Source organism: Phascolarctos cinereus, unplaced genomic scaffold (assembly GCF_003287225.1).
Source record: "Phascolarctos cinereus isolate Bilbo 61053 unplaced genomic scaffold, phaCin_HiC Scaffold_9;HRSCAF=440, whole genome shotgun sequence".
Classification (NCBI taxonomy): domain Eukaryota; kingdom Metazoa; phylum Chordata; class Mammalia; order Diprotodontia; family Phascolarctidae; genus Phascolarctos; species Phascolarctos cinereus.
In genome coordinates, this window is record NW_027556402.1 from 197688581 (window position 1) to 197705605 (window position 17025).

The 17025-nt window shown below is 38.7% G+C and overlaps 1 protein-coding gene across 1 annotated transcript in view; it reads right to left on the minus strand.

The window, feature by feature from the left end:
- Nucleotides 1-17025, minus strand: part of CFAP99 (cilia and flagella associated protein 99) — a 187339-nt gene that overhangs the window by 57609 nt on the left and 112705 nt on the right. The window contains exons 8-9 of the mRNA XM_020992207.2: nt 10791-10868; nt 6952-7023 (exon numbers count right to left, since the gene is read on the minus strand). Coding sequence (XP_020847866.2) covers nt 6952-7023; nt 10791-10868 — 150 coding nt within the window. The remainder of the gene's footprint in view (nt 1-6951; nt 7024-10790; nt 10869-17025) is intronic.

Genomic DNA, 17025 nt, shown 5'->3' on the forward strand with positions numbered 1-17025 from the left:
TGGAATTGTCTGAAAGAGGCAATAAAACATAGACTCAGATGGTTATAGAAATCTATCTTACCCTAAAGGGAAGTAGGTGGGGAGAGGGATAAGAGGGACAGAGAGAAGGGAAGGAAGATTGGGTGAGGCAATGGTCAAAAGCAAAACATTTTTGAGGAGGGACAGGGTGAAAGGGGAGACAGAGAGAAGGATAAACAGGAAAAAAATACGACAGAGGAAAATATACAATTGGCAATCATAACTGTGTATCTGAATGGGATGAACTTACCCATAAAATGAAAGTAGGTAGCAGAGTACATTAAAAACCAGAATCCTACAATATGTTGTTTAATAAGGAACACACTTGAAGCAGAGAGAAACAGAGAGAGTAAAGGTAAGGGGATGGAGCAGAATCTACTCTGCTTCAGCTGAAGTAAAACAAAACAAAATAAAATAAAACAAAACAAAACAAAAACCAAGGGATAGCAATCATGATCTCAGACAAAACAAAAACAAAAATAAATATAATTACAAGAGATGAGCAAGGAAACCACATCTTGCCAAAAGACCTAGATAGTGGAGTAATATCAGTACTAAAGGAAAAGGTAAATGGATTACAGGAGGAAACTGACAGTAAAACTATCCTAGTGGGAGGCCTTAACTTTCCCCTCTCAGAACTAGATTATTCTAATAAAAAAAAAATAAACAGGAAAAGAAGTTAAGGAGACAAACAGAATTTTAGAAAACTTAGATATGATAGTCCTCTGGAGAAAACTGAATGGGAATATAAAGGAATATACCTTTTTCTCAGCAGTACATGGAACCTACAGAAAAACTGACCATGTATTAAGACATAAAAACCTCATAACTAAATACAGAAAAGCCGAAGTATTAAATGCATCCATTTCAGATCTTAGTGCAATAAAAATAACATTTAACAAAGGACCATGGAAACAGATTGAAAAGTAATTGGAAACTAAATAATCTAATCTTTAAAAATGAGTAAGTCAAAGAACAAATCATAGAAACAATCAATAATTTCATTAAAGAGAATGACAACAATCAGACAACACACCAAAATTTATGGAATGCAGCCAAAGCAGTACTTAGGGGAAAATTTTTATCTCTAGATGCTTACATCAATAAAATAGAGAAAGAACAGATCAATGAATTTAAAAATAGAGAAAGAGAAAAATAAAGAACAGATCAATGAATTTTAAAACTAGAAAGAGAACAAATTGAAAATCCCCAATTAAATACCAAATTGGAAATCCTGAAGTCAAAGGAGAGATTAGTAAAACTGAAAGAAAACCGTTGAATCAATAAATAAAACTAGAAGTTGATGTTATGAAAAACAATTCAAGAGACAAACCATTGGCTAATTTGATTTAAAAAAAAGAAACAAGAAAACCAAATTACCAATATAAAAAGAAAAGGGCGAATTCACCACTGATGAAGAGGAAATTAGAGCAAAAATTTGGAGCTATTTCACCCAATTATTTGCTGATAAGTCTGAAAATCTAAGTGAAATGGATGAATATTTACAAAAATGTTAAGTTGCTCAAATTAATAGATGAGGAAGTAGAATGCTTTAGAAAACGGAATTGAATATGCCATCAATGAGCTCCCTAAGAAAAAAATCCCCATAACTAGATGGATTCACAAATGAATGCTACCAAACATTTAAAGAACAATTAATTCTAATACTACGTAAACTATTTAGAAAAATAGGCGGAGTCCTAGTAAATTCCTTTTATGACATAAATATGGTGTTGATACCTAAACCAGGAAGAGCTAAAACAGAGAAAGAAAACTATAAACCAATCTCCCTAATGAATATTGATGCAAATATTTTAAATAAAATGCTAGCAAGGAGACTACAGAAATATATCACAAAGATCATACACTATGAGCAGGTGGGATTTATACCAGGAATGCAGAGCTGGTTCAGTGTTAGGAAAAGTATTAGCATACGTGACCATATCAATAACAAAACGAACCAAAAACATATGATTATCTTAATAGATGCAGAAAAATCTTTTGACAAAATACAATTTCTATTAAAAACTCTAGAAAGTATAGGAATAAATGAAACTTTCCTTAAAATAATAAGTAGTGTTTATCTAAAACCAATAGCAAGTATCATCTGTAATAGGGGTAAGCTAGAAGCCTTCCCAATAAGATGTGGAATGAAACAAGGATTCCTATTACCACCACTATTGGTCAATGTTGTACTAGAAATACTACTTATAGTAATAGGAGAAGAAAGAGAAATTGAAGGAATTAGAATGGGCAATGAGGAAACAAAACTATCACTATTTGCAGACAATATGGTGGTATACTTGTGGAATCCTAAAGAATCAACTAAAAAACGAGTTGAAATGATTAACAACTTTAGCAAATTCTCAGTATGTAAAATAAATCCACACAAATCATCAGCATTCCTCTAAATTACCAACAAAGTCTAGTAGCAAGAGATAAAAAGAGAAATTCCATTTAAGATAATCATACACACTATAAAATAACGCCAAGACAAACCCAGGAATTATATGAACACAATTACAAAACACTTTTCATACAAATAAAGTCAGATATAAACAACTGGAAAAAATATTAATTGCTCACAGGTAGGTTGAGTCAATATAATAAAAATGATAATTCTAACTAAATTAATATACTTATTCAGTGCCATACCAATCAAACTACCAAAAATAATTTTATAGAGCTAGAAAAAGTAATAACAAAATTCATCTGGAAGAACAAAAGGTCAAGAATATCAAGGGAATTAATAAAAAAAAAATGTGAAGGAAGGTGGCCTAGCAGTACCAGACCTCAGATTTATATTGCAAAGCAATAATCATCAAAACAATCTGGTACTACTTAAGAAATAGAGTAGTGGATCAGCAGAATAGATTAGGTACATAATACATGGTAGGAAATAAGCATAGTAATCTTGTGTTTGATAAATGCAAAGATCCAGACTTTTGGGGCAAGAATTCACTATTAACTTTTTTTTTTCTTTTTGGTGAGGCGATCTGAGTTAAGTGATTTGCCCAGGGTCACACAGCTAGTAAGTGTCAAGTGTCTGAGGCTGGATTTGAGCTCAGGCCCTCCTGACTCCAAGGCCAGAGCTCTATCCACTGCACCACTTAGCTGCCCCCACTATTAACTTTTAAAAGCTGTTGGAAAAACTGGAGAGCAGTTTGGCAGAAATTAGGTATAGACCAACACCTCACACCATATACCAAAATTAGGTCAAAATGGGTACATGATTTAGACATAAAGGGTGATACCATAAGCAAATTAGGAGAGCATGGAATAATTTACCCGTCAGATGTATGGATAAAAGAAGACTTTATTACCAAACAAAAGATAGAGAGAACTGTGGGATGTAAAATGGACTGGGACTTGGACTTGGTATCAGAACACCTTGGCTCTGAACCCTAGCTCTTCCACTTACTAGATGTGAAATTTTAGGCCAGTTCCTTCCCTGCTTTGGGACTCAGTTTCCTCATTTTTAAAATGGGGATAATAGTGCATATAATATCCACCTCATAGGGCTGATGTGAGGATACAGCTTTGTAAAAAACCTCAAATGTTTTAAAAATGTTAGTGATCATTTAAATTTAGGCCATTAATAACAATGGTTCACATTCCTAGAGCACATTAAGGGTCACAAAGCCTTTTCCCCAAGGTGGCCTTCTGACATAGGTAGTACAAATATTATGGACTAGCTGCATTTTATTGTTGAGGAAAATAGGCTTAGCGAATTTAAGTGATGGTTCAATTTAATCCCAGTCACCCAACTTTTGGAAGGTTTTGTGCTATTCTCATGAAAAAGAGTTTTCAGTTGAAAGAGGCTAGAAATGGGGAGCTGGGTGCCTGGGGAGACAGGAAGTCTTAGCTCAGGGGCAGGGAACAAACCTTTAATAAAAGAATTTATTCTGTGAAGTTTGGATTCAGTCAAAGGGCCACACTTGAGGACCTAGAGGGCCACATGTAGCCTTGAGGCTGCAGGTTCCCCACCCCTTGCTGTGATTTTCCAAGTCCACACCTTCCCCAAACTGAATAGGGGTCCATGACAATGAAAGGGTTAAGAATTTCCACTCTAAGATTTGGCCAAACTGAACAGTTCTCTGGCCTCCACAAACATCCCTTGTACTTTTTTGCCCCCTTGGACTTCCTGGACCACTAAGTTGGCACCTTTTAATGAATTTAGCACGTATCCTAGTTATCTGGGCATGTGTCTGATCCCCTTGCTAAGAAGAGGCCATCCATTGCTAAATTTTCTCTCTCTACATATTGGGTACCCACTATAGCTACTTAATGTTTGGCTGAATTAGAGTTAAAAGGGAGCTTTTAATTTTTTTAAATCACTCTCATTTTTATATTTTTCATTTTATTCTCACAAGAGTAGTGTGAAATTACAATAACAATATCTGGTGTTTAAACCTTTTATCTTCTGCAATTCTACAAAGCACTCCCCTGTCCATTACCCTATTTGGCCTTAGCAATACCCGCTAGACAAAGCAGGTATTATAATAATCATCGGACAGATGCGGAAGCTGAGTTACAGAGAGCTTCCCTAATATCCCTAAGCAAGTTAGTGGCAAGGAAGTTACTTAACCTCAGTCTGCCTCAACTTCCTCAACTGTAAAATGAAGATAATAATAGCACCTACCTCCCAGGCTTGTTGTGAGAATCAAAATGAGAGAATATTTGCAAAAAGAACTTAGCATGCTGCCTGGCACATAGTAGGTGCCATGTAAATGCTTATTCCCATCCCTCCCCTCTACTGGGACCAAGGTACCCACTGATCTTTCCCCTGGACCACCCTGCTCTGTGATGAATAGCAAACAATGATAAGAATAAGGATGCCTTATGTTTCTCTTTCTTTATCATTCATTTTTAAAATTTTGAGTTCCAAATTCTCTCCCTCACTCCAATCCCTCCCTCCCCCATTGAGAAGGTAACATGATGCCCATTGTCCATGTGAGGTAATGATGCTTATACCTCCAGAGCACCTTATAGTTATAAAGCACATCATGAACCTGAGTAAATTCACTAGACATAAAACTCTGAGGCACAAGTGTGAATCCAGGAAAATTCCCTCTACCAAAAGGTGGAGGAATGAATGAAAAAGCATTTATTAAGCATCTACTGTGCACAGAGCACTCGTGGTAAGCACTGGAGGGAGGAGGGTATAAATACAAAAACTATACTGTTCCTGCCTTCAAAGAGCTTACATCCTAATAGGTAGATCACTAACATTTTTAAAACATTTGAGGTTTTTTACAAAGCTGTATCCTCACATCAGCCCTATGAGGTGGATATTATAAGCACTATTATCCCCATTTTAAAGATGAGGAAACTGAGTCCCAAAGCAGGGAAGGAACTGGTCTAATGGCTTACACAGGAGAGTGGTGATCAGGAAGCAGTGTTTTAGTGTGAACAAAGAGAAGCCTTTGAATGAAGGAATGGTGATTGATCACTCTAGGATGGCCATGCTGCCTGGCACATAGTAGGTGCCAGGACTTTCGGTAAGCTCTGGTAAGTGGTACCAGCTTTACCTCTGATTCAAGGGCAGGTGTTAGGCCTCAGTTTGAATGTCATAACACTGTATCAAATCCAGGATATTCATTGTATTTAGAGTTGAAAGGACTTTAAGAGGTCATCGACACCTACTACAATCCTATGAATATTCAGAGGAAGAAAAAAATTATCTTTTCACAAAGATTTTAGAAACTTGGCCTCTTAATGGAAAACATATATGTGTATGCGTGTATATATTTACATAAATACACACATTCACATATATACACATATACAGATATATACATACACAGATACATATACACATAAATAAGCATATACACAAATGCATACGTGTGTAAAGGTAAATATATATATATTTAGATATATATATGTGTGTATATATGTATGTATGTATGCATGCATGCATGTATGTGTGTATATATAGCCCAGATTTTTTTACATGAAATTTTGGAGAGCAATCTGGAATTATGCACAAAGAGTTATTAAACTACCTATACACTTTGAGCAATACCACTACTAGATTTATTTCCAAAGATGATTAGGGGGAAAAAAGGACCTATATGTTCTAAAAAGGTTTATAGTAGTTCCCTTCTTGTGGCAAAGAAAGGGAAATTGCAGGGAAGCCCATCAATTAGGGAATGGCTGAACAAGCTGTGGTACATGATTGTGATGGAATACTACTGTACTATAAGAAATGATGAGCTTCAATGATCTTAGAAAAACATGGAAAGACTTGGCACAAAATGATGAAGAGTGAAATGAGCAGAACCAAGAGACCATTGTACAGTAACAGTAATAATGTTTTAAGAATGACTTTGAATGAATAAGTTATTTTGATTATTATAAATACCCAAATTAACCATAAAGGACATATGAAGAAAGATGCTAGAGCAGAGAAAGAACTGACAAATAGATGTATGCATTCTATGCATACTATGCATACTATACATCTCTCTATATACATACATACATGTATATATATTAGTCTAGTGGTAGCCATCTCTAGGATGGGGGGAGGGAAGAAGAAAAGGAAAAAAAGAAATTTACATGAAAACTTTGTTATATATATTTAAAAGGAATAGAAAGTTGTACATAGTAGATTTGCAGTTTCATATGCAATCATCTTTGTATTATAATGTGTTACGGAAATGCTTATTTTATTCCATAGATTAAAAATAATTTTTTTTTTTTGCTTTTTGGTGAGGCAATCAGAGTTAAGTGATTTGCCCAGGGTCACACAGCTAGTAAGTGTCAAGTGTCTGAGGTAGGATTTGAACTCAGTTCCTCCTGACTCCAGGGCCAGTGCTCTGTACCACTGCAGTGCACTCTGCATCACTGGACCACCTAGCTTCCCCTATAAATTTTTAAAAATCATCATTTGTATCTAGCTTCAAGTCTTGAAAGTTATCTACATACCTTATAGAAGACCAATGGAAGTTTTGACTTGGTTTTTCTGGATACCTTGAACTTATAATCAGGTAGCTGATTCTGTAAGAATTTCAAAGGAGACGTTAGTGTGGAAGTATCTAAATGGGTGCCTGAACACAAATGACAGACCCAAGAATTTTATGTAGTTTCCACCAAAGTCTCCAAACCCTCCTCATGAATACCGTTCATCACTTCATGGCCTCATTCTTCCAGTTTTGTGGATCTGCTCTTGGTGGTACTTATATCAGGATTGTCTCAAGAAACCCTATCCAAGCCCCTTGCTCTGTGGGCTCAACTGAGTCAGGAGAGAGAGCACGGCTATGCCTTGACAGTGTATCAGTGCTGAAAAATCATGGGGGAACATAAGCAACCATTATAGATAGACCCAGGTTTGGGGAAGATGGGCTGAGTTAGAGTATCAGCTCCTCTGGTACTTCTTGTCTCTGTTACAGCAACCATTCTTCTGGCTTCCTGGTTTCTATGTGCTTGGGAATCTTTGCTCTTGCATCTTAGTGCTCTAAAAACAACCTAGTACCAATCCATTCTGGCTTTGGGGTTAATCTTCTAATTCAGACACTATCCCCTCTATACCTAGGTAAGGACTGCCCTTTCACTATCCTTCCTTAATAACAGGCATAGGTCATTCCTGGTGTAGGTAGGAGATAATAAAACCTGAATACTTGCAAGGTGACCTCTAGTGGAGGTCAAAAAACAAACAAACAAAAATGAAAATGAAGCCACTAGCCCAATGTGTCCAAGGTCATGCCTTGACTGAATACAGAGCTTTTCCATGGAAGGTTCATGATTTGGGGACATTACTTGTAGGCCCTCAGCTATCAAGTAGGGATCACAAATTGGAAAGAACGACCTACACTTCAGAACACGTCACCACCAATGCAGGTTAGGAGGGCTGTGTGGATGAAACCAGGATTCTGCCCCACCTGGGAAGTCTATGAGACTATCTCACTGTCACAGGAATGAGTACAGTAATAGGTACCTGAGTTGAGATAGGGGTCCTACATAGAGTCTGAATGTTATTGTTCCCAGAAAGAGTAGAAGGAAATCATGAGGAAATAATTAGGGACAAGACACAGGAAGAGATCTCTAGCTAAAAACAAGTCATCTTAGAACCCATCTTGAAATCCTGCATCGTCTTTGTATGTAAGGATGCTCAAAGGGGATCAAAGCAATTCTAGGCTTTGCCAGACTCCTAAAGATATATAGCCTCTCTCCAAATCCTGGTTCCTAATGATTGATTTGTTCATGTGATGATGAAAATCTGAGGCCTGGCACCCTATGTGAGTTTCTACACTAAGATGAATTTATTTCCTGCATCTTTTGCCACCTTGGGGTTTTGCCACAAACTGACAGAAGATGGGAGTCCCCAAAGAGAATAGCTTGGCACGGTCCCAGACACGGCAGGGCCATCAATCCACAGCAGGAAGATTCATGCTGTAGGACTTAGCTTTCAGGCTTGTGAATGGTGGTTTCTCACCTCTCCTCAACAGCTGGGCCTGCAGGGGATCCACCCCTCTTGTCCAGATGAAACCACACTGTGGCTGCTTTGAGGGGCTCTTCTTTGCTGCTTATTTGTGCCCCAGCTGCTACCCCAGCTTCTGAAGGAGTCTTTTGCAAGGATCAGGCACGGGGTACGTTCAGTGGAGGCAATCTGTCCCTGCTTGGAGTGACTGGCCCAACTCAGTTTGGGTGTTTCTGCCTGAGTGGGAGCCCTGGGCACTGGTTGGGGGGGAGGGGGCTGAGAGAGGGGGAGAGAATGTGTTTCTTCCTTTGTGTCCTAGAGAGGGTTTATGTCCATAGTCTATGTAAGATTGTGAGGGCATTCATTCATAGGGACAACAGGTAATGGAGAAAGCTAGTCTCCTAGCAGTACTCTGGGTAGATTTATGCTTTGAATGTGGCTCTGAGACCCCTTCCCAAGTCTAACCAGGAAAGAGAAAGTACAGAGTCAAAATGGGATCATGATTTAGATACAAAGGCTGATACTATAAGCAAACTGGGAGAGCAAGGAATAGTTTACCTATCAGATTTATGGAGAACAGAAGAATTCATGATCAAATAGGAGATAGAAAGCCTTACAAAATGCAAAATGGATAATTTTGATTACATTAAATTGAAAAGCTTTTGTATAAACAAAGCCAATGCAACCAAGATTAGAAGGAAAGTAGAAAATTGGGAAAGAATTTTTATAACCAGTGTCTCTGATAAGGGCTTCATTTCTAAAATATATAGAGAATTAAGTCAAATTTATAAGAATACAAGTCATTTCCCAATTGATAAATGGTCAAAGGATATGAGTAGGCAGTTTTTCAGATGAAGAAATTAAAGCCATCTATAGTCATACGAAAACATGCTCTAAATAACTATTGATTAAAGAAATGCAAATCAAAACAACTCTGAAGTACCACATCACACCTATCAGACTGGCCAATATAACAAAACAGGAAAATGATAAATGTTGGAGAAGATGTGGGAAAATTGGAACACTAATGTATTGTTGGTGGAGTTGTGAAATGATCCAACCACTTTGGAGAGCAATTTGTAACTATGCCCAAAGGGCTATAAAAATGTGCATACCCTTTGACCCAGCAATAGCACTTCTAGGGCTGTATCCCAAAGAGATCATAAAAATGGGAAAAGGACCCACATGTACAAAAATATTTATAGCAGCTCTTATTGTGATGCCAAAGAATTGGAAGTTGAGAGGATGCCCATCAGTTGGGGAATGGCTGAACAAGTTGTGGTATATGAATGTGATGGAATACTATTGTGCTATAAGAAATGATGAACAGGCTGATTTCAGAAAAGTCTGGAAAGACTTGTATGGTCTGATGCTGAGTGGAGTGAGCAGAACTAGGAGAACATTATACACAGTAACAGCCACGTTGTGCAATGACTAACGTAGATGGACTCAGCCCTTCTCAGCAATGCAAAGATTTAAGATATCTCCAAAGGTCTCATGATGGAAAATCCTATCTACATCCAAAGAAAGAACTATGGTGTCTGAATACAGAATGAAGCATACTATTTGCTATTTTTTCCTTCTGTTTTGTTTTGTTTTCTCTTTCTTGTGGTTCCTCTTATTGGTTCTAATTCTTTCTTACAACATCACTAATGTGAAAATGTGTTTAATAGGAATGTATATGTATAGCCAGTATCAGATTGCATGCTGTCTTGAGGAGGGAAGCGGGGAGGGAGGGAGAGAAAAATTTAAAACTCAAAAGCATATGGAAGTGATTGTTCATAAATCAAAATAAATTTTTAAAAAAAGAAAGAGAAAGTACCCTCACATGTGTGTAGTCCTGAGATTCAGGGGATGATTGAGTCATTAGGAGACACCAGAACTTCAAGAACTCCTCAGGGCCATGTATGGCATATATGCTTCCAGAAATAGAAGGTCTAAGCTTGGGCAAGCAGTTGGGGATTAGATAAAGTGGTAATTTTCCTTCACTCTCTATTTCTTAGCTTTCCAATCTTTTGGCAGATTCCCTTAGTTTTGAACTCTGGCCAACCACACTTCATCTTGGCATCTTGGAGACTAGTATCCTGCAGCCTTTCTGGGAATGGACCTTCTTGGCCACCTTCTATTCCTCTTTAGACATGGAGAGGAATTTCCTTCTCTCTCTTGCCTCTGCCCCTGCCCTAGGAATTTCCATATCTATGACAAGTGCTGGTCCTTCTTTCCCCAGGGTATGACCATATATACCAATGGTGCTCAGATTCAACTTACCACGTGACTCCTCTAAGGATGACCACTGGGTAGAATTCACTATTACACAAAAAATTGCTTATTGATTAATTTGATTTACCAGTTCTGTTTCTTCTCTTTTTTCTGGTCTGGTGACTGCACAACTGTATGCATCCATGTTTGCTTTCAGAAGTAATGCCTAGAAATAAAAACAAGATAAACATATTATACTACTACTTATCTCTATATAACTACAATATACTAACATATTTAACCATTGGAAATAATGAAAAATATAAATGAACCAATGTAGCAAAATTAAAAGGGACAGAATTCTAGCTCTGGTTGGCTCCTTACATCATCCCTCTTGCTATGGCAGACTCAACTGAAAGGTGGAATTGTTACTATATCTTTGGCTTCTTTGGTCAAGGAGCAGTAATTACCACACTCAGGGCTTCATCAGAAATCATTTCTAACAAATGCATTACACATTTTAATGTGCTATATATCTGAGCTACTGTTATTTTTGCCTGGAATTTTCAGTAGGGGAGATAAGAGTAGGACCACATGAATAACACTGGACTTGCAGTCCTAAAACCTGATTTTGGGGCCCAGGTCTGCCACACTTCAATTGCTTCTGTACTCTGGTAATAAATCCAGTAGAAGTGTGAGGGTGCCTATGGAGGACACCAGTCTCTTACACTCTGATGTTGCCTGCAGGTGGTAGAAAAAAGCAAGTAGAAGAAGAACTTCTAGGCAAAATCATCTTGTCAATTTTAAGTCTGACCATGAAACATCAGTCTCCTGCTCAAACGTCTTTAGCGATACTAATTCACAGAATTACAGGTGTGTAAGGAACCTTAGCGGACATCAAGTCCAACCCATACCTGAGAAAAACTCCACAAAATCCTCTACTAGAAACTCAACCAAGTGTTCATTGATGCTCTGCTTGAAGACTTCCAGTGAGGAAGAATTCATGACCTCTTGAGGCAGCTCATTCTGTTTTGGTTAGCTCTAATTGTTACATAGGCAGATGAGTGGCCTAGTAAATAGGGCACCCGGGCCTAAAGTTGGTAATCATCCTCCTGAGTTCAAATCTGGCCTCAGACACTTACTAGCTCTGTGACTCTGGGCAAGTCACTTAACCCTCTTTGCTTCAGTTTCCTCATCTGAGCTGGAAAAAGAAATGGCAAACCACTTCAGAATCTTTGCCAAGAAAACCCCAAATGAGGTCACAAAGAGTCAGACATGACTGAACAACAACAATTATATAAAGTTTTTCTTGATATCTAGACTAAATTTGCCTCTTTGCACTTTCTGCCCATGGCCCCTAATTTTGCCTTCTGAGGCCAAGTCTAGTCCCTCTTCCTTCTAGAAACGGCCCTTTATGTGCCCCATAAATCTTCTATTTTCCAGGCTAAAACCCCACTAATTCCTTTACCCAGTCCTCACAGGGTATGAGCTTGAAGCCATTTAATATCCTGTTGCTCACTCTAATTTCTCACTGTCCTTCCTGCCACATGGTATCCAGAAATGAACATGATACTCCGGAGCATGACCAAAGTGGAGTAGAAAGGGAAGGTCACCTCCTTATCCCTAGAGGCTATGCTTCTTTCAATGCAGCATTAGTTTTTTTGGCTTCTATAGGGAACTGGGCATTCTCTCAGGATCTCCAGATCTTTTAAAAATTTTTTTGGATGAATTTTGATCCAGTCACTTCCCTACCACCCCCCATCTTGTCATCGTGAAGATGATTATTTGAACTGAAATGTAAAACTTGGCTTATTCTTATTGAATCTCATCTTACTGATCCATCCAGTATTCTATATTGTCAAGATCTTTTTGAATCTTGATTTAGTCATTCAGTGTGTTAGCTCTCCCTCCTAGCTTTGTTTCCTTTGTAAATTTGATATACATGTCCTCTCTGTCTTTATTTAAGTCATTCAGGCCAAGCACAGATCCCAGGGGCAATCCACTAGAAACTTCCTGCTAAGTTGATGTAGAATCATTCAGTGAATGATGAATGAACCATTCATCCATTGAATTCTGCACCTTCACATAGGTACCAGGCACTGTGCTAAAAACTTTTTTTTTTACAAATATTATCTCATCTGATCTTCACAGCAACCTGTGAGATTGTAGTTTGTCCTTCCTTTCGAAGAGGACCAATGACATCAAAGGCGGATGTCTTGACTTGTGCTTGAACTGGATTTAAATGAGGCAGAGTTGCACAAAGTCATTAGCCTCACTCTCCCTTCCTGAGTCATTGAAGTCCAGGGTAGGACAAAAGTCAAGATGACTGGCAGTGGTCTAGGATGCAGTGGATGACCTTGGCATCTTCAATGTCCAACAAAGCTCTAAGCACTCCATTGTACCTGCTTCATAGTTGTTGGAACAAATTGTTTTCAACTGCCCATTCCTCTGGGGGAAGTCTTGACATGAGTTGACATCCCCCTAACTCACTGGGTTTGAGGTCTATGGGTACTCTCAACCTGGTTTAGCCCATCTACTGAGACAGTTTACCAAGGCATGGCTGCTGTGCATGCTACAGTTTCTTAGAGCCACGTGTGAGAGTTGAATGAATAAGGTGGACACCAAAGGTAGATAAAGAGCTCTGAGAATAGGTCAGCAAGCCCTCACACCAGAGGTGCTAGTCCTCCAGAATACCCCTTATACCCCACCCTGTGAGGTAGGTGCTGTTATCCCCATTTTATATTTGAGGATACTGAGGCAGGCAGTGGTTAAGTGATTTGCCCAAGGTCACACAGCTAGTCAGTGTGTGAGGTTGGATTTGACTCTAGGCCTGATGCTCTATCCACTGTCTCACTAGCTGCCAATGGTAGCTTATGAATGGACTACAGTTTGCGTCCAACCATTCAACCAGATATGAATCCACTTAAGTTTCCTAACATCTGGCCCATATCTTTCCATACTGTCCATAACAATAACAAGAGATTTTTTTTTATCAATTCCTATGCCAAAATCTAGGTAAATGATATGTACAGAATCCCCTGTTCTAGTTACGTAATTCTCTTCACAAAGTAAATTATTTACTTTGGCATGAACTGGTCTTGCTGAAGCCTTAAGACATTTCCAGACTCTGGGGCAGCGTCTTTTGCCTGAGGGTCCCATAGAAAGCTCAATGTGACTCCAATGCTACCTGAGTTTCAATGAAGGGTATTCTGTGGGTCAGCTCCCACTCAACATCAAGGCTGTCAATCCCCCCCAGCTGTGTTTAATTAAATTAAAGTAAATTAAACTCAATTTGACTAGCATTTATTAAGCATCTACTAGATGAGCAGCAGCCTGGAACAGTGAATACAGAGATGAGTTGGTAAGTTCTAGGTTGAAGCCCCACCTTTGACCCATACTGGCTACGTAGCTCTAAGCAAATTGTTTAATCTCGCAGAGGCCTGGAAACCAAGCCTACACATTAAAGAGCGGGTGCTACTTTACTTTGGTAGAGAGAGTTTCACCACTGGATGTTCCCTATATCAATAGAATCACAGATCTGGGTAATGTTCTGGGAGACTCTGGCAGTAAATACCAAGCTGTCCTACTCCTCTAGAAGCTTATATTCTGCTGCCAGAAAATGGCATGTACACAAATAATTAAATACAAAGAGGTTTTTTTGGTCAGGGCAGAGCATTAGTAACTGGCAGGATGAGGAGATGCCTTTTGTAAGTGGCAGCACTTAAGCAGAGCTTTTAAGAGGACTAGGGATTCCAGGAAAGTGGCTCGAGGAGAGAGAATATTCCAGGTATCAGGGACAACCTGGGCAAAAGCACAGAGGTGGGTGACAAAAGTTCTGTGTATGGGGAAAAAAATAAGTTAACCAACTTAATTGGAATGTGGAGTGTTTGAGGGAGAATAATGGGAAATCTGGAAAAATAAGTTGAAATCAGACTGTGAGGGGCTTTAATGCCAAACACAGAGTTGTTTGTCTTCCTAGAGACAATATGAGGCCACTGAAGTTTCTTGAGCAAGCAAACTTCTTAAAATTCCCTGAAGTTTAAATTCCTTCACATTCCTTGAATTTTGTGGTTTTTAGAATGGCTATTACTCTAAGGAAGTATGCAAAAGTTATAGTTTTTAAAGAGCACACTTCTTCAACTGTTAGAGATATTGCTATGGCTATTGGTGTGGGAATGTTAAGCATTTCAAGGCTCATTCAAGTCCACAATGAAATGGGATCAGTCATGTCAAAGCAAGGAAAATGTTACTGAAACAAAAAGCAGTGTAAAGAATGGACAAAATATTGCAGTAAGAGAGCCTAAATGATTCTCAGAAAACATTTAAAGACCTTTTGAGAGATCTGGTGCCTGTCAGGGTTGTATTGACTCTTCCATAGTGCAGTATAGGCTTCTTAATGTTGGAAGAACGGTGGCAAAACCAGCTAAGAAAAAAAACACAACTATAAGCCATTGTTATAAAGAGGAAGAGATTGTTGTTATGGGCAAGACCGTAATTAAAAACTGGAGAAGTGAACATTACTAAAAATAATTTTTATTGATGAAACTCACTTTTTATTCAAGGCTATTCTAAATCATTATCAGAAGTCCAAGTGAGCCTATTTCATCTAGGCATCTTTATTAATTCCCCTCCAAAATGTTTTGGGATTGTTTTATTTCCAAATGGACTAGAATTTTTCCCCATTGCAGGAAAGATGATTTCTGATAAATATATTGATAGACAGAAGTAGAATTTCTCAGGAATCATAGGAATTCCCAAATGGAGATAGATGACTGCAACCTGGACTCAAACCATGCTACCTACCATGAAAAATTAAGAAATTTATTGAATAAATGGAGATAAATATGCTTCTGTGATGGAAAAACAGCCTATTTAAATCCCACTTTAAAACTATGTGCTATATATAATTAAGACTGGACTTGGGAGAACAGACTGTTCACTAGAGGTATACTAAATAGCCAATGTGATATGTGGTTTCATGATGAAGAACTAAAGAATAAGTGTCAAAATCTTGTAAAGTCAATGCCAGTCATATACACCAAATAACTGTAGAAAGGAGAGAATGCTATTTTTTTTAAGACATCAAAGTTTGAAAGGTTTACTATATATGTTAATAGATTTAATTATTTAACTTTGCCCACGCCCCTAGCCCCCATTTCATTTGCACACCACTGAAGGAGGAGAACCAGAAGGGAACAGGGTCACAAAAACCCTGGGAGGACTATGTGTCCAGAAGAAGAGAATTGCCTACAGTGTCGAAGGCTGATGAAGACTTAAAAAAAAAAAAGACCGTCAAGATTTGGCAATTAAGAGATCAGTGGCAACCCTAATGAAAGTAGTTCAGTTGAATGATGGGACCTTGTGTGAGTTAGTGTAATTCTTTAAATCTCAGTTTTTTCAGGTCTAAAATGAGGGGACTGAACAAGAAACACCCTCCCCCCCAAGACCCTTCCCCGTTATAAATCTCATGATTCTGTGGAATTGTGGGAACTCTAGTTCTTTGAGGTCTTTCATTTCCTGCTGAAAGCTGAGTCAACCCATAGGTAATTAAGCAAACGTCCAACCAAGCCCTAGACAAGAGTAGAGGGGGTGAAGAGGTGTAGTTTGGGAGAAGAACCAGCAGAAACTGAAAAGCCAGGGTAGATTGGTCCAAGGAGCCTACAGAGTGCCGAGATCAAAGTTGCTTTATGAGGACAGGAGGAAGAACTGGTTGCCCAAGCAGATTTCGAGGCTAGGGAGTCTGAGCTGATAGATCAGAAGATTGAAATGCAGGGAATGTCCCCGAGCTGACCATGTGTTTGGTTCGGTCTCTCCCCAAAGTCTCAGACCTCATGTGGCAGTTACTAGTGGTCCTTATCCCCCCCATCCCTGCTCAAAAATGCTGCTGTGGTCAGAGCCGGGTTCACTATGTCCAGGCTTCTCTCAGCAGAATTCATGAGACCATAGGCTTGTACAGAAGTATACAGGAATTGTCACCCAGTAATGACTGGTATTTTCCACAAGAAGGCCAACAGAGGGCCTATTCAGAATCCCGAACAATGGGTTTTGAATGCAGTTCCCAGCAATGCCAGGGTTTGACTCTTTCACTAGCTGGTTTTCTCTTTAAATGATGTTAAAATGTCACATCAATGCACACTGCCCATCTCTTCTCGGAGGCATTTAAATCTTCTTTCCTGGTTTTTGGCAACCACATCCATGGCCCCTGAAACCTTCCTCTTTTGATGACTATTTTGTAATTATTGAGAACAGGTATTTTGTTTTTCAGAAACGAGGCTCACCAGCTTTTTAAAAACCAGGCTTGTCAAGGCTCTTAAGCCTTGTTTCTGACACCCTTGCTCAGATTCTATTAATGGATGTCAGTCCCAAGTATTAGGTGTTACTTA